This window comes from Apiospora aurea (assembly GCF_038362705.1).
Source record: "Apiospora aurea strain CBS 24483 chromosome Unknown utg000002l_segment0_segment0, whole genome shotgun sequence".
NCBI lineage: Eukaryota > Fungi > Ascomycota > Sordariomycetes > Amphisphaeriales > Apiosporaceae > Apiospora > Apiospora aurea.
The window spans coordinates 1,580,361-1,604,511 of record NW_027117389.1 but is presented as its reverse complement, the minus strand read 5'-3'; the positions used below and the strand labels follow the sequence as shown (position 1 = coordinate 1,604,511).

General features: G+C 54.9%; 10 protein-coding genes across 10 annotated transcripts; 7 read left to right on the top strand and 3 right to left on the bottom strand.

Annotated features, from left to right (window-relative positions):
• Window positions 1-37: 37 nt before the first annotated feature.
• Window positions 38-1,396, top strand: PG986_002893 (uncharacterized protein; the record flags this gene model as incomplete). Its single annotated transcript, XM_066839115.1, has 4 exons — window positions 38-215; window positions 528-611; window positions 665-700; window positions 771-1,396. 4 exons carry the CDS (start codon window positions 38-40, stop codon window positions 1,394-1,396), a joined length of 924 nt encoding a protein of 307 aa, XP_066704179.1.
• A 497-nt stretch (window positions 1,397-1,893) lies between these two features.
• PG986_002892 (uncharacterized protein) lies at window positions 1,894-3,035 on the bottom strand (the record flags this gene model as incomplete). Its single annotated transcript, XM_066839114.1, has 2 exons — window positions 1,894-2,011; window positions 2,176-3,035. The coding sequence occupies 2 exons, from the start codon at window positions 3,033-3,035 to the stop codon at window positions 1,894-1,896; spliced, it is 978 nt and encodes a 325-aa protein (XP_066704178.1).
• Window positions 3,036-5,655: 2,620 nt separating this feature from the next.
• PG986_002891 (uncharacterized protein) lies at window positions 5,656-7,813 on the top strand (the record flags this gene model as incomplete). The annotated part of the gene is made up of 5 exons (XM_066839113.1): window positions 5,656-5,754; window positions 5,892-5,975; window positions 6,078-6,751; window positions 6,821-7,340; window positions 7,403-7,813. The coding sequence occupies 5 exons, from the start codon at window positions 5,656-5,658 to the stop codon at window positions 7,811-7,813; spliced, it is 1,788 nt and encodes a 595-aa protein (XP_066704177.1).
• A 333-nt stretch (window positions 7,814-8,146) lies between these two features.
• On the bottom strand, window positions 8,147-9,143 carry PG986_002890 (uncharacterized protein; the record flags this gene model as incomplete). The annotated part of the gene is made up of 2 exons (XM_066839112.1): window positions 8,147-8,944; window positions 9,039-9,143. 2 exons carry the CDS (start codon window positions 9,141-9,143, stop codon window positions 8,147-8,149), a joined length of 903 nt encoding a protein of 300 aa, XP_066704176.1.
• Window positions 9,144-11,130: 1,987 nt separating this feature from the next.
• Window positions 11,131-13,384, top strand: PG986_002889 (uncharacterized protein; the record flags this gene model as incomplete). Its single annotated transcript, XM_066839111.1, is given in 4 exon segments — window positions 11,131-11,176; window positions 11,190-11,605; window positions 11,778-12,764; window positions 12,827-13,384. 4 exon segments carry the CDS (start codon window positions 11,131-11,133, stop codon window positions 13,382-13,384), a joined length of 2,007 nt encoding a protein of 668 aa, XP_066704175.1.
• A 1,900-nt stretch (window positions 13,385-15,284) lies between these two features.
• On the top strand, window positions 15,285-15,851 carry PG986_002888 (uncharacterized protein; the record flags this gene model as incomplete). Its single annotated transcript, XM_066839110.1, has 1 exon — window positions 15,285-15,851. One exon carries the CDS (start codon window positions 15,285-15,287, stop codon window positions 15,849-15,851), a length of 567 nt encoding a protein of 188 aa, XP_066704174.1.
• A 1,373-nt stretch (window positions 15,852-17,224) lies between these two features.
• PG986_002887 (uncharacterized protein) lies at window positions 17,225-17,470 on the top strand (the record flags this gene model as incomplete). Its single annotated transcript, XM_066839109.1, has 1 exon — window positions 17,225-17,470. The coding sequence occupies one exon, from the start codon at window positions 17,225-17,227 to the stop codon at window positions 17,468-17,470; it is 246 nt and encodes an 81-aa protein (XP_066704173.1).
• Window positions 17,471-18,290: 820 nt separating this feature from the next.
• Window positions 18,291-19,783, bottom strand: PG986_002886 (uncharacterized protein; the record flags this gene model as incomplete). Its single annotated transcript, XM_066839108.1, has 3 exons — window positions 18,291-18,409; window positions 18,564-19,611; window positions 19,676-19,783. 3 exons carry the CDS (start codon window positions 19,781-19,783, stop codon window positions 18,291-18,293), a joined length of 1,275 nt encoding a protein of 424 aa, XP_066704172.1.
• Window positions 19,784-20,600: 817 nt separating this feature from the next.
• On the top strand, window positions 20,601-21,985 carry PG986_002885 (Clavaminate synthase-like protein; the record flags this gene model as incomplete). The annotated part of the gene is made up of 2 exons (XM_066839107.1): window positions 20,601-21,659; window positions 21,698-21,985. 2 exons carry the CDS (start codon window positions 20,601-20,603, stop codon window positions 21,983-21,985), a joined length of 1,347 nt encoding a protein of 448 aa, XP_066704171.1.
• A 508-nt stretch (window positions 21,986-22,493) lies between these two features.
• PG986_002884 (uncharacterized protein) lies at window positions 22,494-23,747 on the top strand (the record flags this gene model as incomplete). The annotated part of the gene is made up of 1 exon (XM_066839106.1): window positions 22,494-23,747. The coding sequence occupies one exon, from the start codon at window positions 22,494-22,496 to the stop codon at window positions 23,745-23,747; it is 1,254 nt and encodes a 417-aa protein (XP_066704170.1).
• Between the last annotated feature and the right edge of the window lie 404 nt (window positions 23,748-24,151).

Below are 24,151 nucleotides of genomic sequence, written 5' to 3'. Positions count from 1 at the left end.
TTGTTTTTATCTCAGTACCTTCTCCCAGCCGTGAAAGATGGCGCAAGACGAGTCGGAAGAATCGAGGTCCTCGACCCCAAAGGCGCAGGCGCCAAGCTACACGAGAGCGAAACAGGTTAGGCCGCTGGACGAGGAAGCCGACGGAGACACGGTCGCGGACCGCTACGCCTTCGTCGCAGAAGATGGTCGCACGTACCAGGGCTACATGCCAGGCGGTAAGCAGGATGGCCACCCCGGGAACCAAACCGATCTGATCTGTCTCTCGCGGGATGAACCTTTAGGCTGACCATATGTCGTTGTGTTGAAAGAATACATGCTCCCAAACGATAGCGTGAGTTTGCCTCGGCCCACCTAAACAGACCTCGCATCGTCGAAACAAACAAGTGGGCATCACACGCTAAGACCCCAGACTCTCCAAACTTGTAGGCGGAACAAGATCGGCTTGGTTCGTCTTAACCTTGATCCAAGAAACAGTCGGCGCTTATGGGATGCAATCCGTTGGCTGACCGAAAACCAAACTATTACAGATTTCTCCCATGCGATCTACCGGCTCCTTCTGGATAACAAGCTTGCCGCTGCCCCGCTCCGGTATCCGGAGAAAGTACTCGATAGTAAGTGATCCATGGCAGACGCCTCACTTTGATGAATGCTTACTTGCCACCAGTCGGAACGGGGACCGGACTATGGGCACTGGAATTCGGTAAGGTCTTTTTTTTTCCACCGCTCTCCCGGGGACACACACCAAAGCACACTTCTCACCCTCGTCACAGCTGAAGAGAACCCGACATCCGAAGTCATCGGCACCGACCTGAGCATGATCCAGCCCCTGCCCTGGACCCCCAACTGCCAGTTCGTGCTCGAGAACTCCGAGACCGACGACTGGCTCTTCCCCCACAGCTTCGACTACGTGCACCTCCGCGGCGTCCTCTCGTGCTTCCACGACGTGCGGACCGTGATCCGGCGCGCCCACAACCACCTCTCGCCGGGCGGCTGGATCGAGTTCCAAGACGGCGTCCTGGAGCTCGCGGGCCACGCCGACGGCTCGCTCGCCGGCACGGCCCTGCAGCGCTGGAGCGCGCTGCTCCGCGCGGGCGCCGCGGCGCGGGGGCAGGACCTCGCCAAGGCCCGGCGCTACCGGCAGCACCTGCTGGACGCGGGCTTCGTCGACGTGCGCGAGCGTTTGATCATGGTCCCCGGCGGGCCCTGGCACGCCGCCGACGACAAGATGCGCGTCGTCGGCGTCTACGTCACCAACATCATGAGCACCGGCGTCGTCGAGAGCTTCAAGCCGTTCCTGGCGTCGGCGGGGCTCTCGCCGGCGGAGATCGAGGCGTTGTCGGGCGAGGTGCGGCGCGAGATGTTGGATTCGAGTATTCGGTGGAGTATACCGTTGTAAGTGGCGCCTGATTTATACTCATTCCTAGCCCGATTGAACAGCGACAGGCTAACAAGATGCATCATGGCGATCTAGCTATATCGTGTATGGTCGGAAACCGTACAGCGGGGAAAGCGAGGCAGATTAGGGGAGGAAGCGGTAAGAGTTAGGCAGTTGCTTTCTAGAGGTTCATGGTGCCACTTCAGACTACGAAGTTAAGACAGTCGTGTTTATCGAAAGCACAGATGATGTTGTTAGGGAGTGGGTAGGGAACAAGTTCCAGTCGAGTATCTGGAGGACGGTGTAATTAGCCCTTATTAGGCTGGCTCATGGATATGAAGATAGGGCAGCAAAAGTTTGAATCGGCTTAACTCACGGTCAAGGCAGTTTGACACCCAGGAAGAATGTGAGCAATCTAGTGCGTGGAAAAGGGTAGCACTATGTTGATATTGGCTACGAGCCAAAGACTGAAGAAACGTGCACGGCAAAGCATGAGTACTGCCATCCTACTTGCGATCTCAAGATAAATCCTGGACAATCTTCTCAACCCCTGCAAATGATAGTTCGGCCATGGTCTCCTTCCATAGCCGTTGACTAACCACCTTGGCCTCTTCCGAGTACACAAAAGGTGCCATACTAGTAAGACCGTATATGTCAGTCTCATCACAACATACCGTGCACAGGAAGACCAGGATTGAGGGTATCTGGGTGTGTGTGGTAAACTTACGGTCGTATCACGCAGTCCTCAATATACTGCCCATGTCCCCTCTCCCCCCTGCATCGTCGCCGCCCTCACCAACGATCGCGCCCCGACCGCGGCCGACCGGCCCAGGAGCCGCATGAAGACTGCGGCGGGCAGCCCGAGCTCGCGGTTGAGCCCCGAGCCGTGGCACAGGCCTGGGTTCGCGCAGCTGACGACGGCCGCCGCCGACGCCGACGCCGGCACGCGCCGCGCCAGCTCCGCGACGAAGAGCTGGCCCAGCAGCTTGGTGGTGGCGTAGCGGTCGAAGGTCCGGAACCGCGGCGCTTCGTCGAACGCGGGCAGGAGCGGGTCCTGGGTCTTCTCGGCGAAGTTGGCCCAGGCGGCGGTGTCGGAGGAGACGAGGACGATGTGGCCGGGGCCTTGGGAGGGCGATGCATCGCTGGTTGTTTTGAAGGTGCGGAGTAGGAGAAGGGTCAATAGGGCAGTGGACAAGTAGTTGGTCTGCACGTCCTCCTCGTGGCCCGTCTCGGGGTTCAACGCGAACGAAGCCCGATTCACCGCCGCATTCAAAACCGCGATCCCGAGCGGCGGCTGTACGCTCTCCGCCCGCCGCGCAAACTCAGTAACGGACTCGTACGAGGCGTAGTCGAGCCGCCACACCTCGACGTTCTGGCTGGCGCGGCACTTGTCCGCCATCAGGGTCTCGCGGGCGATCTCGCCCTTGTGCTCGTCGCGGACGGCGAGGACCAGGTTGCCGACGCCGAGGCCCAGCAGCTGGCGGCAGCATTCGAGGCCGATGCCGCCGTTGGCGCCCGTGACGAGGGCCGTCTGGCCCTCGAGGTCGACGTCGGCGCGCGCGACGGCGGGCGGGGCGCCGGAGAATTGGCGGCGGATGAATTGGAGCTTGCTGGCCTCTTGCTCCGGGGTGAGGTCGAAGGTAACTGATGGAGTCGTCATCCTGGAGAGTGGATGCGGTTGATGGAGAAACTGTGAGGTGGTCGTCGATTTCTGATAAAACCCAGTCGGTATTAAGGTCAGAAGGAGATCAAGTCGGGGAAAAGAATCCTGGTCCTTATCTATTGTAATACGGGAGTGCTGTGGCGGGGTATTTATGGACGGGATGACCTTCTGGTTAAAAGACGCCAACGCAAGGGAGGGCGTCCCTTTGCAGTAGCGCGTTCGACGGTATGGTTGGCTGCATGTACCGGTACCTCTGGTGCCTGTCAGGCAACTCAAGTACTACATACGTTTTTCTTGTACTTTTATTGCATTGCGGATATGCTGACTTTCTCCGTACGACACCACTACACCAACCCGCACGTCATGATGTCAGAAAACTGCAGTGTGGATATATTATGCGTCTCGGACTTCGGCTATTTCGGTATACCGATCGGCGGCAACCGAGTCCGAACCACTCGGAACCGGAGGCGGTGATCAATACCGTCAATCTTCTCGGATCTCAGATGCCTGATAAGAGCTGGTATGCTCCTCGCTATGCACTCCCACCTGCATCGCCCAAAAATAGCAGGCTCAAATTGGAATACGGACTAGATCCTTTTCAGGGCGGCCCTAGTAGCAAGCTGCGTAAGATCACTGCCTATTGCGGGAACTAATGCATTGACAATCGGGAACTAAGATATCGAGATAAGTCGCCCATCTAGATCTGACGCTCATTACGCTTTTACAGTGCTCTAGGCTCTGGAGGCTGACACCGCTCGTAGCCACTCTAAACTATTGCCACTCGCAGACAACGAACGGCTGAATTATGTTTTATTCCGAAGCGATCCAATACCCTTGGTGAGATTCTCACGCATTCGAACCCCCTCCTTGCAATATTTCATATTAGCTGTGAATATTCGAAGCATGAGGCGTTGCTAGTGCTATACAATGCTATGTATAACGCAGTGCCTTCTGTTCCCGCCCTCCCAATATATGTCACAATGAGGCTAGGCAAACCATGGAAACAGGTGACTTCACGTAGTACCTGCTTACTCGTGTCCTCGTGGTTTCGGGTAGTATGAAATTTGGTGAAGACGTGTTTAGGCGTAAGCAAGCTTGTGTAGTCAGTGGACGCGGACAAGTTCTCACTGGAGCTATCATATGGAGGGTACTACGTGCTCACCGCCAACGGTAACGATATGCTACGCACGCCCTCATAGCGCGCACGCCAACTAGGGTCTGATAGTCCCGGATCATCTAGAAGGCGATCCGGAGGCCCGGGTGGTGTTTTGTACAAGAGCCTCGATCAAACCTCGGGATAGCCCCGGCAGCGCCCCGGGTAGCCGACGCGCTTGGTTCAACACTTGGTTGGATTGCCACCTCACCCTTGTTATTGCGAACTCTCCATTTCAGCTACGAAGCGTGTTGGACTTTCCAAAGAGAATCATTCAAACGTCACTGCGAATCTGTGTGATATTTCTCGGGTACCGAGGCCCACAGACCGCTGGGGATGTCAGTACTCTCCACATCTCGATCATATACTTATGTAATCGGTCTCAACTCCGTACTCAAGTAGTCACTCCAGCCATTCAACTGGACCACGCTATCTCGCGGGCCAATCTACCTCAGTTGCCAAGTCGTGTGTGGCGGAAAGCGGATTAGCCTCGCTTCTCACCGCTCTGATGGGGACGAAGTTCTCCCATCATTGGAAGCTACTCCTCTTACCGGCGGCGTGCAGCGTCATTGGTAGGTCTGAAAGAATGAGATTTTCTGGCCTATCTGTGATTAATGCCCCTGTCGTCTGGAACCCATGTGAGTCGCCACGGTAATAAAGTAATGCCACATGTTGGTCAACAGCGCGTTTTGCAACTGGCGGGGAAGCGGGGAGGCGGGGTTTGCCCCCATTGGAAACACCAATGAGCCAGTATGAAGAGCGAACCGACGATGATCACCGTTTTGTGTGCTCCCGTTGCGCTTCCATCAAAGTGAGTGGCACACTCTATGGGATCTTCCCCGGGCCGGCCCAGATTCTTGGCGCCTTGAATGTATGGGGGATCCAGTGTGGGTCGAAAACGGTTTCTGCCCCTTTTTACTTTCTTTTTCCTGTGATCGGTACCGGGCCAACCCAGCAAAACCACGCGACAATTCAAAAGCAAGCTACCCCTTGTGACCATTTAAACAATCAATGTCCTACCCATCAATTTGCCCCTAACACCCAAAGTGAAGAGTGAAATCTCCAAACGCCAAATCGACCATGGGGCGATGGATATGGGAAATGCAGTCGCCTCAGTGCACTCAACTTGGTAGCTCGGTTCGAGCCCTATGAGAGAGAATACCGTTTCAACTGCCAGCGGTTCGTTTCTGCTATGTGAACAAATGGGCTGATGGCATCGGCCCGAACCATAGAGCAGCACAAGAACATCATGTCATGGTGCCAAGTAGAGATCCCACAGTGATATATGAGTCATTGCAAAAGTTTCAATGCCATCACTCAGCTAGAGGATGAATCTTAAGATGTTCGAATAAATATCCCACTTGTTCAAATACTCAGCTGCTGTCACCTACATTTGGGAGATCTGGCTACCTCTTGCAAGACAAGACCAGAATACTCATGGTTATCTATTACACAACAGCCAAGATGGAACCAAACCGGCCCTTGGCTTCACCAGAAGCCGTTGATGCAGTCATATCCGCGCGTGGAACTTGCGGCCGTTTTATAGCCGAGCAACTCCTCAGGGTAAGCAGTGATCGCCGCCCATGCATGAGCCCTATGCTAATGACTGACACTTTCTCCCAGAACTGCGACAACGATGTCGAAAAAGCTATTATCGTTTACGACAGATACAAACAAAAACTCCAACTCCTAGTCAACAGCCTGATACCCAAAAGCAGGAGACCCGGGACGCCATCTACTGCATCCAGCGCCGAGGCGACCTATATCGACAGCGACGGCGAGACGTGTGTCGATAGCGACGAAGGGTCCGACAGTGACGACGACGAGGACGATCACGAGGGGGGTTCGATCTCCCCCGCATCCCGGACCCGCGCCCCCATCTGCAGAACGCGAGGCCGGACGGATCCACCCCTTTCTCCCTCATCGAGCTGATCGGCGCCGTCCAGGCGGGCGAAACAGTGGAGCGCATTCGCAATTACCTGACCTTCCATTCCCGAGGAGATGGGAGCGAACTGAGGCGTCTGATCAACGGGACAGTCCTAGGCTTTCCGGCCTTCTTTTACGTGGTGGAGACGCGATGTCCCGACTTGATCCGGCTGTGGGCTATGCACGGCGGCGATGTGCATGCGACCTACGGGCCCTTACGAGTGCCTCTGCTGGGCTACGCCATCGCGATCGGGGGCAGTTTCCAACATGACACAAGACAGGCCGTGGTGGCGCTACTCGCGCTCGGCGCGTCCGCCGATGTCATACCCCGAGCATTCTACGATCCGCTGGAACGAGATCTGCCGGATGGCGGACCGCCGGAAAAAGAGCTTTCCGACCTAGACAACGACAACAAACGGTGGTGCACTCCTCCTACACTGCTCAAGTTAACCCGGACTCTGAACTTCTCTTTCACGACACGGTACCATTTGCATCTCTCATCTTTGCTACAGGGCCACACCGGCGCACAGAGACAAGTGGTTCAGATGCGCAAGTCAGAAGACATACTCGGGATTCCCTACTTTCTCATCGGTCAAACCACTGCATCCACCATTCTGATCAAAACCATGCTGCGGTAAGTCTCCATTTGGGTTCTCTTACGATCTCTACTTTTTGCAACATCAACCTGAACAATTTCCCGCAGTTCCCTCGCGATGCCGACAAAGCGCCCCATCGCCATGATGTTCGCCGGCCCAAGCGGCCACGGCAAGACCGAGCTAGCCAGAAGATTTGGCGACCTCCTGAACCTACCCTTCCACTCCGTCGACTGCACGAGCATGAAACACACGTCCGACCTCTTCGGCGCCCGCGCGCCCTACCACGGTCACAAGGAAGGCTCGCTCCTAAACAACTTCTTCGCCCGCCACGACAGCACCCGGAGCATCGTCTTCCTCGACGAGTTCGAGAAGGCGGGGAAGGACATCCGGCAGGCCTTGCTCGTCCCGCTCCAGGACGGGACGTACCAGGACCGCCGCGATCTCAGCTCGGTGGATTGCGGCAAGACGGTTTGGATCTTTGCGACGAATGCCTTTGACCCGATGATTCATGAGTTTTGTAGAAGGAATAAGGACGTTATCTATGACCCTCGCAAGATGCGTGAGTCAGAGAAGCTGATAGGTGATCTGAGTAAGGATATTAGAAAGGAATCTGAGGGCCATTTCGGGGTATGTTCTTCTCAATCTCACCACAACGAGTGGTAATAGCTTTTGGCTGACGTCCTTTCCAGGCTCCCATAACCGGCCGCGTGACCGTCTGGCTCCCCTTCCTCACCTTCTCCCCCATCGAGCAAGCCGTCGTGGCGGACAAGTACATCTCCGACTTCGGCCGCGAAGCAGTGCGGCCCGTCCAGATATCCAACGACGAGACGCGCGACCGACTCGTCGGCAACGTGAACCTGCACATCCGGCAGGGCTGGTCGCTGTGTTCCGCGCTGGCGACCAAGGGCTACGTGCCGGAGCTCGGCGCGCGCAGCCTCATCGCCGAGGTGGAGGAGCAGGTGCGCGGCCCGTTGGTCGACGCGTACCTGCAGAACATGGACGAGATCGCCGAGGGGGGTCGGACGACGCAGTGCTTGGCGACTGTCGATGCGGACGGAGCGATCAAGATGCTGTGTGCATTTCCGGATAAGGGGCAGTAGGGACGAGATGGAGTAGGTTGATGATACTCAGCTGCACATGGCAGACTTTCTCTTCTTGGACAAGCATAGAACTTGCTTGTCTGTTCTTCTTTCCATTGGCGTTTATCAAAATGGGGGATGGAACAGGAAAAATAGGTCTTCTCGGATGATGTATTGGATATAGCATATGTCATAGTTGGCTATATCAGTGGCACATGTTTGGACTGAACAATCCGGGGGCAGATACTTCATATTGATACCAACATGAAGCCATCCATCACACGCAGTAAGAATGCTTACCCGTTCAACATGTTCTCCGATCAGAGCCGGTCCTCGTCACAGAGACTATTGAAATCATGATTCGTCATCTGAATCATCGACATCTGGTCCCGTCTCGGTGTTACCCAAGAACGTGTATCCCAACCCATCATAGAAGTTGCCCATCCCCTTCTCCGAGCGTTCCCCTTCAATCTCATCTGCAAAGTCGACCTCCTGCATCACGTCGCGAGCCTGGTTAAGCGACGGGCGCTTCAGAGGCTGGGACAGGATCGCCTTGACGTCCGGGTTCTCCAGGGATCCATTCTTCCTGTGCCAGCGGAGGAGGCGCTGCCGGCGCACCTCGTCCTGGACCTTGTCGACGTTCTGGGAGACCGTGTTCACGGCGAACTGCATGAACTCCTCGAGGGCCGTCTCGTCGCCGGCCTGGACCCTAGCCGCGAGGCGGACCGCATGCTCGTGCTGGGCCGTGTTGTGCTGCGTCTCGACCTTCTGGGCCCACTTGGTGTACTCGGCCTCGCCGTAGAGCATGCTCAACATCGGCTTCCACAGGAACGAGGCCTCGACCTTGCCGATGTCGATCTGCGGGCTCGGCAGGACGGTGTCGTTGACCTCGCGCCGCACGTAGACGGTGTGCACGGGGTAGTTGACAGAGACGATAGGGTTCTCCAGATGTCCGCTCAAAGTCTGTCCCCAGTAGTCGATGAAACGCTCTGAGGACAGCTGGGTGGAGAGCTCTTCGTCGGGCTTTTCCCGGACAAACACGGCTCGCTCGCCATCTTCGGCCAAGTGGCTGAATTTCATGAAGATGCTGTCGTCTTCGATTTTCTTGCCGTTGTTATCCAGCAGACCCCACTTCTCCAACGGTACGGCGAACTCCATGCGGGTGTGGGGGGAGGTGTTTGGCAATGAAAGCCGCCTCAGTTGCGGCCTTGAAAATGCGGGAGACGCGTCGGCAGTTGAGCCACACACGTGGCAGATACCGGCAGTCGGTAACATGGCTGATTATTCTCGTCCATAGCTCCAGAGGGAGTTGCGGGGAACTCATTGTCGCGGCCTGCGTTGTACTTGCCATGGCTGCTGCAGATGGCTTCCAACACCAAAACGATATTGCCAAAAAAAGACTTTTGTTGTTCGATCAAGCCCGCCGCTAATGGATGAAGTCTGCTTACGTCATCAAAAAGCCCCCACCACTTTATTGATCCTTTAAGATTTAGTGCTTACCTACCTTGGAACCAAAAAGTCGGGGTACTTGCAATAAGCCTCCACCTGTCTCTCTATTAGTACTGTAAGGTGCACATGTATGTTTGGGTACTGACGCACCATGCTTATCTACGTGGCGCGTGGCCTTACCCAGGTACCCGGTTAGAAATTTAAGCCAGTTAACCCTCAACATGGCTACGTTGTTTGTTTTCTAGATATATAGCTGCGTATCAAGTTTATAATTGTTCCAATAGTAGAATAAACTCTAAATGTATAGCAGCTAAATTAATTAATGCCGTATTTTTTTATTATAGAATTACTATTCTGCTAGGCTGACCTGCATTGGAGGGTTGACCAGTTTTATTCTCTAGCCTGGAACCAGGCTGCCCGTCGTAAACATGAGACAGAAACGTATATGCATAGCCTCACTCTAATCAATCCAATCAATCCATATGGGTCCCGGGACCTGGATTGTGCTGTGTCTGCGAGAAGTTGTCGTAGTGAAGTGGTGTGGCATTGCTAACGCCTGGATTGCATCGGGAGTTTGAGTTTAGGGTTGCAGCGTGTCTCGCTCATGGTCATCATTTGTCGGTCTTGCCGGTGCATGGCACCATCCCTTGCTGCATGCACGCTCGTTCATTCGGGTAACTTGCCTTTGGTTCGACTTCGAACCGGGGTACGGCCGGTCAAAGCCTCGTAGGACTCTCAGCACATTGACAAGGGTCGGAAAGGGCCTGCAAGCCAAAGCAGCTACCCCCTGCTACCGCAGCCAATTGTGTTTGCAGTTACGAAAATGTTCTAGGTGCAAACGCGGGCTGTGACTGCAGGCTGGAAGCCACACTCCATCCTCTTCCGTCCGTTCACCGAATTGTTGCGTTATGCACTGAGGGATTCTTCAGGCTCCGACCTAAAAATATCAGCTTGCATCTAAGCTGAACAGGGCCTGTGATTCAGGGGCTCGCCTATAAAATCCAACGGGCCACCATGCCCGAAATAGTCTTATGCGCGGTGAATGGAGGAGTTTCGGTGGGGGCATAAGACGAAGTGATACTGTAGGGTTGCAATACTTCTTGGGCTGAAGATGGGGATTTGGCATGCATATTCAGCCTGCTCGACACTTCGAACATGCCAGTCAATGTTGTCTCTTTCATTTCACGTAGGTCTGTGCCTAGCTTGCCCGACATTTCTGTGTCATGGTAAAATGACCAATGGAGATGTCCAGTATGGGTAAGTACTTTTGATAACATTGTTCGATCCCGTCGCCCATCTTGCTAGTATGCAATTCGGGGGCCACACAAAACTGACAAGATAGTGTCGGCCTGCAAATTAAGGTATGAGCAGCGTATTTCGAGATCTTTATTAATGCTTCTTACTTCCCTATCACTTCCGACACTTGAGTCCTGGGTGCTCTAGCATCTTCGACCTGTTTTCTCCTGATTGTCAATCAAGGCTGTTACATGTATCATTCTTCATAGATTTCAATCAAGTACGTTCGAAAGTTCGCCCATAGCCCTAGACAGTCTTCCATCTGCTGATGGCTTCGAATCCAGTAGAAGAAGGCATGGACACTGTCGGGCGAGTATACCTGGGCGTCTGGACGAACTGGTCTCGGGGGTCCGCTGTTATGGGAGCGACTTTGACCATGACGCGAGAACATGGCAATCTCCTCATTGCATTCACCGCGCTTTTTGTACCATTCGTTGCCTCTCGATTCTGGAGAATCTTCGCAATCACATTCCACCAATGCTACTCGACTTTAGAGCCGCGAGATGTCATTCACCATCAACGCCAGATTATGTTGCGCAATTCAACCTCTCCTGAGTCCGGACTCATGTGTCTCTCATCCGCCTAATTTGGGCATGGCGTCGCTTAGGCCGTCGGCCCTGGACACGGGTTTTGCCATTGGTCTTCTTTCTAGTCTGTTCTATTGGGACTTTCACAGTGGCAGGCGGGTTCTCGTCCCGTCTTTCTACCGCGGGAGAAGTCCTCTTGCAAGGAAGTAACTGCGCAGTCCCTAAGGCCGGAGTTTTCAATAATTTTACCCTTGAAAACCTCGCCAGATCCGACGCTTCAATCTTTACAAACAGTATGGCAAGCTACGCGCAGCAGTGCTATTCTACTGAAAAATCCGGGTTCCTTGAGTGCTCAAGGTTTATAACCAGCACCATACCTACGGCGGCTGTGGATTACAACGCGCCTTGCCCATTCAGCCGAGATCTCTGTCGGCGCAACAATTCCAGCATACGGCTTGATACTGGCCATTTGAATAGTAACGACATATTCGGGCTGAATTCGAATCAAGAGGAGACACTGACGTTTCGCTACGTCTTGCAGGTTCGTCTTCTATACTTTGTGCATATCATGGCTGTCGCTTTTAAACAACAAAAATATTCACTCCGATATATTCTAGCAAAGCAGTACTATCCACTCAATCTGTTTGTCGTTACTACTTCAAAGCGAGATACATTTTTCTGGACCACCCTGGCCACTAACGAACCGATAACAGTGTTCTCCGCTGGTCACCGAAGGACGTACCCATAACACCACCATATCTGACCTGAAATTCATCGCCTATGATTTTGGACCGTGGCATACTTCAGATATAGGCAAATACGTTAACTACACATTCCTGGCCCCCGATCTCGACGTACAGTATGCGGCAATGCGCAGCGGAGTGCTTAATGAGTTCAGCTTCGATTTGAGGTATGTGCCCATATCTTGCATTTACCTGATATATATTTCTTTTCTATGGGATTTAGCTTTCGGGCTGACAAACAATTCAAGCCCCAGGCACTTTCGGATGTTCCAAGGATCTCTTCTCAGCTCATCTTCCCAGTTTATTCCAGATCCTAACATCGTAAAACATGACGGGGACGTTACATTGGTTTTCTTATCAGGAAACGGAGTCACTTTCATATCCCCTGAAGATGATGATTGGTATCGACCCACTGTTCGTTATGGATCGGTAACAAGTTCCGATGCGAATAGGAGAAATGTTACGCAGGACAGGTATCGGCCTGAAGAAGCAGCGTCGCTATTGGGGTGCACCCAGCAGTTTCAGTGGTGCCGTGATCCAGCCAAGGGCCAATGCGGTAACTTAGAGGGTAGACTCGATGCCCTGTACAGTGCCGCGCAGTGGTTCAATTTGACTACCAAGGACTTGGATCCCGACAGGCCAGTACCAAAGACCAAACTGGGATCCCTTCTCATGTGGGCCTATTTCATTCTGGTCGACGACACCACCAGTCTTCAGGGGTTTATCAGTTCACTTGGTCCGAGGTCGCTTGCATCCCAGAACTCAGTCCGGCAAGGCATGGTATCTGGGCTTCAAAAGAATCAATGGCAACTTGATGTCAAGCAATGGTGGCAAATTCTATTAGCCGGGTTTCAGGCCAGGTTTGTCAACACAGCCCAAGGTAGCGATATTCTACCTAACCGGCCGTATACTTTCAAACCGGCCAGTGAATACGATTGGGGCTTTTGCCGTAACCAGGTAAGTATGATTCCTCTAATTTCAATCAGCACTTGTATGAATCCTAACCATTGGGCGATCAGAAAATTCGGAGTGCGCAGCACGCGTCTTTCAGCATTTTTGGCCTTGTGTTCACATACTCTATGGGTGCGCTCATCGTCCTCATATCGTTCGCCATTGCACCCATCCTCAGCCTCCTACAAAAGCGCGGTTGGTACAACAAGTACGCCTATATTGAATGGGAAGGGCATACAGCGATCCAGCTTCATCGCGTGGCTCAGGACCAACTAGGCCACGGACGCTGGGGCCACTGCGACGAAAGTATTCCAATCACGCAGCAGGGCGACTTGCTGGCTCCTTTCGATGTCTCGGACCCCAGTCATCCCATGCTGGCTCGTGATTTTGATGGCACGTCCCCAGAAAAGGAAGAGCCAGAAAGCACAAGCCAGGTTTCGTCCGATGGGCGGACTTCCCATAGAAGCAGTATCGAGCACGACTATGATGGTTCCTGTGGAAATACTTCTGCGGGAGCCCGCGGCGTATTTTTGAATGTCCACACTGGCGCCCTCGGAGGTAGTTGGTTTCACGGGCTTGATGGAGATCTGGAGAGGTGCGAGACTAGAACTGAGACGGGCCCTTAAAGCCATGGTTTGATATTCGCAAGCTACAAACAATGATTGATGGGGGACAAAACATTCTTGAGCACATGCACGAGTGGGATGGGAGTGGGAAAGTTTACATCAGTGATGGGGAACCAGCTTCTTGTACGTCAGGAACTATAGGTTCGCGGGTCGGTGTTGTTCTTATGATTGATTTTACCAATACTTACTTTGGTGGACGGACTATAAGACTTACTAGGCTACAAGGTTATCCGGCTCAGCTCCTCGGTCCTATCTCGAATATCTCCTAGTACTTATCAATATTCAATCAATTGGCGTGGAATCTAACTCATCCTCTAGTTCCGTCAGATGCTAATATGTCCACCTAGTAAAGGCGTAAGACGCAAGACGATGGGATTACACTTGATAGACCCTATTTCCTCTCATCTCCCATCTTTCTATGTCAAGGTGCGCCGCCCCTCGCCTCGAGACTTCGTCTATTAGTGACGCATTGATATTGCAATATGTAAATGAAGGAAAAAAGTATGAGGAGGCCCATCGCTTGGAGGCATCGATAGCCAGATGTTGGCTCGACGGTTTGGCCATCTTGGGGAACATTTTCAGCATCCAGTTATACGCCGTGGAATATCTGGAATATCCTCCGCCCGACCAGCCAGTAAGATAGTCACTGGAACGGCACTGATCATGCAGATATACCACCCTGGTGACCAGTGGCCACGCCCATTGCGGGAACGGGCTGGACGCGTAACCGTATCTGGGCCTGTGCCCACAGCCAGACCTTCCTGCTTGGACGCTGTTTATACCCTTGGCGTTGAAGGGGTACGAGCAGGATCGCCGGTGGTTGTGAATGTATGCGTCGTACCACGACAAGAACTGGAAGAACCGATCCTTATCTGGATTCAAGTATAAGGTGCCTTTACTGAGGCCTATTACCTCCAGTCCCTCGTTGAGGAGCCAAGTGCGCTCGGAATAGGTGCATGCTGACTGAGGTAACGTCCTGTAAGTATCGTACCAGCGGACTGCACCTGTCCGATATAACCGTGAGGGTGGATAGTCCACGAATGGATCCTGCGACTCCATAGCCGGTAGTCGTACGACTTCCAGGCGCAGACTGTAATATTTGCGAGCGGCCTCACGAGACTCGGTGTTGACGGAGAGAAGCGGGCTCACCAGGCTTCTCATCGGTACAGGACGCATTGTGGGACGGTGTATGAAGACGAGGCGATTCGAGTTTTCGCCTTCGAGGACTAGGTTCCACTGCAGCATCGGATGTTAGTATATTGTCTACTACAAAGCAGTCTTCTCTGGTCCAGCTTCGCGTGGCATTTGCGGCCTGTTCTACTCACAATGATTAAGCGCAGCTCGCATGGGAGTTTAGAAAATCCAGTGAGTGCCGGCATTGCGAAATTTGTCGAGGTGTCGCACATAGTGATGTGCAAGGGTGGCCACCTTCCTACTTTGCAGACTCCGAGTTGATCCGGTTATTGATTAATATCGTGACTTTTGCGAGGGTCAAAGAAATGGTGAACTATTTGAAATCGATGTAGGCGCACGTCATGTGAGTTTGGGAAATTTTTACAGACCATGGGGACTAAGTTCATCCTGACCACGGGTCCGTCCAAGGAACCTGATGAGCATTACCAAGCAAGTCCACAGTGAGCAAATATGGTTTACATAGTGGAGTTGATAATAGCATTCCATTACTACTGTCTATCTCTTACTATTAAGGCTACATACAGCCAATCGTATCCCGGAAAAGGAGGCAAAATACGAACCGGCTTCTTTTTCGGTTTATCCCGGCAGGCAAGCAGGACCAAAAGACTCAAACTGAATAAATAGAATCGGGTGGGATGTGAGCTGTGAGTTCTTGATGTGTTGGCTATCTAATGCGCAAAGCTACGTTCCTGGCCAACTGTTCATGATGATTGCAGACCCCGACGCACACGAGGGCCGTCAAGCTTGGATGAACGAGAATGCCTTCCTGACCAAGCTTACAGCGCAAGCCGGCGGCATCGAGATGTTCGTCGCACAGAGCCAGCGGGGTGGCGCTTGTCTGCGTCGCGTCCTGGAGCGGACCCCATGGGATCAAAGCTCGCCGACCTATATAGACCCCGACCCACCCATGGAGGGCGACTGGATGACTGTAAGTAGCGACGGCGACGATAGCGGATACGAGGATGATGAAAGTGAGGAGGGTGAAGATGAAGAGGAAGAGGAGGAGGACAGCGAAGATCCGAACCTACAAATAACCGTGCTGGACGTCCTCGTGCCGGCAGCAGCGCAGTGGATCCGGTTCTGCCCGCGGGAGCTGTACGAGAAGGAATATGACTGCAACGGTACCAACTTCGGCACCAAGATGGGCTGGGGTCTGGAGCGCTGGGAGTACTGGCGCAACCGGTTCGAGGAGGTGTTCACCATGGAGTCGCTGGAGGAAGACACAAGACGAATCGCCAAGGAGGCGGCGGAAAGAATGAGCATCTTTTCATGAGAACGTATCTTAGCAGCAGCTTGGTGGGGTGGGCGCCTTGTAATGGCGCCCGGGGAAGCTGGCCTGCGCAAGGGGGGTGGGGGTTTATTGCTTGCTGAGACTTCTCATGATTGACGGTTTCCCATACTGATGGGTTGTGTTTTGATGTAGTATTTAGTCAATTTCGATTGTAGACGAACCGATCGACATCTTTATTCTTGGTACGTTTTCGGCGGCTTGTAGTAAAGAGTCATCGCTCGGCGATTGATGTCCCTGGCTAAATAAAAGCATTACTCATCAATCTACGCTTCGCATTGCTCCCATGTACCGAAAGCAAACGAGGCAAAGGAGGAAACCTACTATAAAGGCTTATGGCACAGCTTGTCCAGTCGCCTCCTGTTCTGTGTTGTCTTGGCCGTGGTCTTCAGCGTGGCGGCCAGTTCCGACCTGGTTGGATGGCCGCCAAGCAAGTTGACATCTTCTCAGAGATCACGCGCGGCGCCCTGGACGCTCTCGGCTACATCTAGCAATAGGTTTAGCTTGGGCCTTGGGCCTCGTAGCAGGTATGACAGTCATGAGGGATGAGTGTCTTTATTGTCACGGTAAGGGCAAGCAAGACTTCCGCAGGGTGACAGGAATGGCCCCTGGGATAATGGTGCTGAGTTTCCTATCACTCATAACTCATATAGCATATTCCAACATAAGCAAGGCGGTTCTTTTTCACCTTCCCTTTACACCTACTACCTAATTACGAATTTAATAAAGCCAGCATGTGTTTTTCCGTTGTGAGTGGAGTGTCATATGGGCTTGGAGGCTCTAAAGTTATAAGCAAGTCAGGTAGTATGAACTCACCTCAGGTGAGAAACCTGTGTCTATAGGCTAGCCCTATAAGTGAGTAAAGCAGTAGGTGGACAAGAGGTAAATGGAAGGTATCTGACACAACATCAGCCTCAGCACTCTAGCCAGCTGAGCCAGCCCGTCCCCAACCCTCACAGGACCATTGCATTCAATAGAACTCGAGGCATTCAATAGGTCTTGGTACATTCAATGTGACTTGATGCATTCAATTTACCTCTACCCTATTTAAGGATCAGTTCATCCACCGTTGCTTCCTCATCTCCCTCTCCTCAACATCAACTCTGATCGTACCCAAGGTCTTCAGTCATCAGCATCTTCTCTCATCAACACCTGGTTGAAGATACACAGCTACAAACAGCACCACCCACCAAGACTTCAGCTAGCATCAAGCTTGCTTTAGCTACCTAGTAAGTTCAAGACCATCAGCACCTACCTTGGCGTAGCTAGCTAACCGACATCCAGCACATCGCTTCTCGCTTGCAAACCGACATCACCCACATTCCACTAGCTCTCAGTCACCTTTGAGAACCGCGACAATGTGCCAACAGGTGAACTACCAGATGGTTTGCACCGACTGCGGACGCAACATGGGCCAGCGACAATCGGTTCATCCCTGCAGCCAGGCCCGACGCCGCCGCCGCAAAGGCGCCTGCGACCAGGGCATCGTGGCCCATCGCGGTGCTCCGTACACCGATCAGCAGTTGTGCCGCGCTTGCACCGAGCGCTACGAGCAGTCGATGATCGACCGCAACGACGACTACCGCGGTAATTACACCTGGTAGAGATGGGGCCGTGGTCTCTCTTGGCATTCTCACACCTAAGCCTGCTATTGAATAGTGGATTGGATGACTTCCTCGGTGGATGGGAACCCTCTGGCTAAGAGAAATGGTGGCGGAAAGGAAAAAGGAATTGGAAAACGAGAAAAAGAAAGGAATGAACAGAACATGGCCATGCCATAAAGCAATGGATTTGGAGCCTCGGGCTGAATGATTTGGAGGTTAGGTAGCTACATACTTCACATCTAGTAGTAGCAGAGCAATGATGGCCTCGTTCGCCTGAGATTGTAACGATAATGGCAACCCTTGACCCAAGTTGTGGTGTAATTTGTGCCGCCTTGTTCCTCCGGTACTGGTACCTGGTGATGTCGGGGTAGATTTGCTTGGCGTTTTATGTCCTCGGAGACCCAAGTCTTCGGGCCTAAAAAGAGGTACCGATGTCAGAATTCTAGGCTTAGAAGGGCTTGCACTCTGCACTCTGTATCAACTAGACCACTGTGCTGCTTATAGGGCACGTAGCACCAGAGACTATAGTGGCAAGCTAGGGACATGTCCAAAGCAAAGCGTTAGATCAATACATAGCGGATCGTAGTGAAAATAGGGCAATGAGACATTCGTGCTACAATCCCTGGACCAGCAACAGGCTTATGGTGCGGATGTGGTGCTACATTGCTTCAGGGAAGCCGAGTGCGACTCGAGCGTCTCAGGCATACAGAGAAGGTCGTCTCGGGACTATGAGCGCCATAACTGCTTTCGCGGTGTTGGCACGCATCCAAATTTATCGCTGTGCTGGAGGCTGCGCCCCAGCTTCAACACCTGAGCCAGTTCATTTGCCACTGCCTTTAGCAGCCTCAGCCCCGGCCCCTGCGGCGTCGGTAGGAGGGGCGGGAGGGGGAGCCTCACCACTAACACCAGCACTGGCACCACCGGTACCATTGCCCTTAACTACGGGAACTCCAGCGCCAGTGACTAGTTTTATATCACAGCTGCCCCGACAGGGCGGCTTGCGCAACTACGTACATATGCTGACTCGCGCTTCATTTCTGAAATCTGCTCCGGCGCGTGCCACGCTTGGTCGACTTCGCAGTTTGCTGCTGACCTTTTGCCCCCGGCAGCACTACAGGCTCTCCGCCGCTCACGCGGCCCGGACCGAAGTCCGGGGTGCCACCCAGGGACCCCCACACATCGCCAACGTAGTTCGTAGCCGGCACGCCAGCCTTAAAGGTCTCGTTCCAGGCGCCAATGATTCCGCGGGCAATCGAGTTGCCCGAGACCCAGACGTTCTCGATGGCGATGGGATACCCCACGGTCCCGTTGATCAGGTTATCCATGACGGACTGCCCCGGATAGGGGCGGTCGAAGTCCGACACGGTGCGCACGATGGCGACGCGGGCGAAGTCGACGCGCGACTCGAGGGCCCCGCGCACTAGGGCCCCCAGCACGGCGCCGTCCTCCTGCGCCGTCGTACAGTACGTGCCCGTGCCGTTGGTCCAGAGGTCGACGCGGCGCGCGTGCGTCTCGGCCAGCAGCGCGCCCGTGAACCACGTGTCCGACGTCACGGAGTCGCAGTGGTGAACAGCGGGCGGCGCGGCGCCCGGCGCGAACGCGGGGACTTGCGCGTAGTTCGCGCGGTAGGTGGCGGCGGCGGCGCTGTCAGCGACGCGCGCGGGATCAATCATGGCCGTGAGCGCGTCGCGCAGCGCCGCGTTGACCTCGAAGACCTCGGAGTTGTACACGGAGCCCCAGGCGGCGTCGGGCGACTCGGTGCCCTGCGGCACGTAGCCCGTGTCGAACCCGGGGAGCAGCTCGCGCGCGTCCATCTCGTACGACATGCCGACCTGGACGGTGAAGCGGGCGAGCGCGACGGCGCCGAGCGAGACCCGGTCCGGCGCGCCGCCGCCGATGCCCGTCAGGACCCAGTAGGTCTCGCGCAGGTCCAGCGCCGGGTCGGCCAGGAGCGCCATGGTGGTCGCGGCGGCCTGGATCTCGGCCTCGCCGGTGGTCATGAGGCAGGCGGCGCCGTCGGCGGTGCAGCGCAGGTAGGGGAACTCGGGGCTCGCGAAGGGGACGCGGTGCTGTTGGGCCCGGAAGTCCAGCGCGCCCGTGGTGTTGGACTTGGTTAGGTAGATCTCGCCCTCTGAATCGAACTATTGGGGCGGTGTCAGCTTCAGAGCCGGAACCTGTTGCCTATAGATTAGGTGAAGAACTTACGAAGGTGATGATCATAACCTTGGGCTTGATTTTCCCATTGCCGATGGCGGCCACCGCTGCGACGCAGAGATAAGCGACCGCCAGCGCGGATTGACGGATGAAGCGCATCTCGATGCTCGTAGAACCTGGAGACGTAAGTTGACGAGAATGTCTATACCGTAAATATATGCGCAGTGCCTCGGCTATATATCATGGCAGTGAAAGCCCTGAGCATCGTTTGCCGTTGAGAATCGGAGTCTTCACATTACTAAGGCAATCTGCATGTACTATTGAGTGTCCTCGCCAATGACGATTGAGCCTGTCAGCTCTCTATGCAAGGGTTCTGGATAAGCACGACATGATGGGCGATGGCAGTCAGGGTGACCCAGCCCAGTCCTTATCTCTACCCATGCTGCGGACTTCCGCAGGTCCCGGTGAGGCTTTAGGTTTGCAGGTTGCCTGTCGGTTACGTCCGATGAAGATGTGGGTAGCAGCCATCTTGCAGAAGATAAGAAGACTGGACTGCCGTGATAGTTGTTCTTTGGATAATGCGGGTCCCGTGAAGCTTGCCAAGGGATCACTTTCATTTCTCTTGCGGTTGGGAATAGCTTCAGTTCAATCTGTTGAAGTGCAATCAAGGGAATGGGCGGCAATGGGGGTTGGTTTTAATGCTCAGTTGATCGTCTACTAATAATAATTGAAAGCGCGAGTTCGAGGTGGTCCGTGCCCCAATTCGCGACCCTGGTTTTGAGATTTCCTTTCGAGACGACGGCATTCATAGATCGCAGTCGCAATCTCAACAAGGGCAGCGAAATAAAACATCGGGTCATGTGACATGATTCTCAACTGTACCTGGACATAACCATGATCATTCGGCCGATCCGTCATCAGCGTACGTCGGGGCATTTTGAGCGTTGAGAAACTTGTGGTGCTGTCTTCAAGTCATATGGCGCCAAAACTGGCCGCGACTTCGGCGGGTGGTGCCAAAAGAGCCGCCGCATCATGGGGCACCGGCCATTCTGGTGCGAAATTTCGGGCCCTTCACTACTTGAGCTTCGTGGACTCACCTGAAAGCTCGCCCGTGAGCCCGAAAAAGCAGGGGGAGGATCCTGAGCCGTTCGTGCGACGGATTCAATTTCCGCGAAAGGCGCCAGGGCGAGAAGGAAAACATCGCGAGGTCCCGCGACTTTTGCCGGTGGACAGCACAAGAATCACCGACTACAAGTTCACCAAACTATGGGCCGACAAGGTGAAGCGCAAGAGCCCTCTGATTGTCCGCCACATGCCGGGTTTCCTGGAATCCCAAAATTGGTTTCAGCATCCCGAGTCCAATCCTGCCGGCGAGTTCACCAGTCGCACCCCCCTTCCGGGGACGAAGCCCAAGGAAAACAAGCCGAGCTTCGCCGTACTGCGAGACTCCATCATTGCGGATGCGCTCCGGAAGGGGGACACGGACAACCGCAGCGCCATGGGCCAGCTGTTCGACAGTCTCGGCGTCAAGTTCAAAATCAAACGGACCAACATAGCCAATGAGGAATTGGAGGATCCGAAGTCGCAAGTAAAGCTGGAAAAGTTCCTGCACTGGCTCGTCAAGACTGGTCGGTCGAGTAGCCACAACCTCGACGGCACAGTCGACCGCCTATTGAAGTCGGCCAAGGACTCCTCCCTCATCTGGGAGCCCTTTGATGCGCCGCTCGCATTCGTCAGAGAAATCCTCCAGTACAACCATGAGATGGGGGTAGAAGGCCGCCATAGTGAAGCTATCTCCCGACTGGCGGGCTTGATAGAACTGGAGGACCACCTGACAGAAGACTTTCCTTACCCCCCAAAAGTCCGGGAGGTCAGTGGACTCAAGTACGACGCCTCCTCGTGTAGTATCCGCTTCGGCATCAGGCCGCTCCGGTCAGACCTCCGCCGCTCTACAGACATCACGGTGGTAGGACAGCTCGCGGGCTACAGTCGCGTGCTGCTGGTGCCGCCCAAGCTGAAGTCGCTCGGGGGCTGGGTTTGGAAAGCCACGCTCACGTACGCGCAGCGCGCAAGGATTCGGTCGTCCGCCTGAGCTCCCGGCCGGTCAAGGCCCTGCAGAAGAGCATATGGACCGCGGGCTTCGAAGAAACGATTCCGGAACGGATGGACGCGTCGCTGCGGCCGGGCGAGGTCCTGCTGATCCCCGACGGCTGGTGGTACGGGATCCGGAGCATCAACAACGCCAACCAGCTCCACGCTACCGTGGGCTGGTACTTGCAAACCGACGAGAGCCCGTACAAGCTCTGGCAGGAACGGCAGGCACGGGAGGAGCGCAATTTCTTTAGGACGTTCAGGGCCTGAGTTTACGTGGAGACGTATCAACATGTACAGCTTTATGCATATAGATCAGTTTCATGTACATGTGTACATTGCGAATAATCAATCAATCGACCCAGATAATTGGAGTACATGTGACCTCTCATGAGCTTGCACAGGCCAGATCGGCAAAAGCCCAACGGCGTGGGCGAGGCAAAAGTAGGGGTCATCTCCCGTCATCCATTGTTCGCTTGAAGGGCTGTGATTAGCTAATAAAGTAAAGTTAGCAGGTAAGGTTACTTTTACTGAGGGAGCTTAGGGAATCTGCGCAGCCGGGGATTTCCGGCTCCACCCGAGCTTGAGACTGGGGGGCGGACAATCTCGAAATTTTGGATCCAATAGCCGCATCCCCAATTCCGTTGAATTTGGTCATCCATCCGTTATCTCTCTACCCCCAGCAAGCTTCAAAATCCTCGCCAAGGGAAGGTTGATTGCGCAATCAATCTCCGTGTCGCGAAAGCACGATACGCATACAGTACCCGAAGACACAGCGATGGCGTCGACTCCAGCAACCCTGCACCGCCTGCGGGCGCCTCTGCAGCGAGCCTTCTGCGCTGCCCGAACCTACGCCACCGTCCCAACCGACTCGGCCGTCTCGCCCAACACGACCAGCACATCACAGGCCCCCGCCGCCCGCCGACCGACATATTTCAAAGACAAGACCGTCGCCTCGCTCGACGACTTCATCGGTGGCGATGCCTCCGCCACTTCTGCCCCGCTCCCGCCCGCCGAAGCCTACACCCTCCGCACCGCCGAGGTCGGTCCCGCCTCGAACCGGCGCACCATCACGCGCCTGCCCGAGTGGCTGAAGACGCCGATCCCCGCGGGCAACAAGAACTTTAAGAAGATCAAGTCGGACCTGCGCGGCCTGGGCCTGCACACGGTCTGCGAGGAGGCCCGCTGCCCCAACATCTCGGACTGCTGGGGCGGCGACAACAAGAACGAGGCGACGGCGACCATCATGCTCATGGGCGACACCTGCACGCGCGGCTGCCGCTTCTGCAGCGTCAAGACGAACCGGAAGCCCCCGCCCCTGGACCCGCACGAGCCCGAGCACACGGCCGAGGCCCTCGCGCGCTGGGGGCTGGGCTACGTCGTGCTCACCAGCGTCGACCGTGACGATCTGGCCGACGGCGGCGCCCGCCACTTCGCCGAGACGATCCGCAAGATCAAGGCGAAGAAGCCGAGCCTGCTGGTGGAGGCCCTGACGGGCGACTTCATGGGCGACCTGGACATGGTCAAGATCGTGGCCGAGAGCGGCCTAGATGTGTACGCGCACAACGTCGAGACGGTCGAGGGCCTGACGCCCTACGTCCGCGACCGCCGGGCGACGTTCCGGCAGAGTCTGAAGGTGCTGGAGCACGTCAAGAAGGTGCGGGGCGCCGAGGGCATCGTGACCAAGACGAGCATCATGCTGGGGCTGGGCGAGCAGGAACAAGAGCTCATGGACACGCTGCGGGAGCTGCGCAAGGTGGGCGTGGACGTGGTGACGTTCGGCCAGTACATGCGCCCCACGAAGCGCCACCTCCAGGTCGAGAAGTACGTCACGCCCGACGAGTTCGAGATGTGGCGCCAGCGCGCCCTCGACATGGGCTTCCTCTACGTCGCCAGCGGCCCGCTCGTCCGCAGCAGCTACAAGGCCGGCGAGGCCTTCATCGAGAACGTGCTGCGGAAGCGCGCGGGCGACAAGGGGGCGACGGTGTCGCTGGACAGCAAGCTCGGGGACGCTGTCGCTCTGGACGGATAATCCCAACACGCATTGTCACCCACCGCCATTCTTGCCATGACCAGACAGACCATCATCGACACTGCTGGTAAGACTAGACCATCACCGGAAAGTGCTGGCATGACGACGCCTGGCACTTGACTCGACAGGAGGTGCTTACGAAGCAAGCACCTTGAAGAACATCGACTAGTTAGGTACGATCTGCAGAGTCTACATAGACCGCCTGATTTGGCTTTCAACAGTGTACGCTCATTACATAGACATTTCATCGGAACCGGGGCTGGCTGCATCGGACGGCGTATGTATGGACCGGCACGGGGTAAAAGAGCTCCGATAGATATTTTAGTTTGTACGATTTGGAGAGGAAATCCCTCTCAACAAGGGTCCCGTTGGCCGGAGGTCTCCGTCTGCGGGAATAGTGGTAT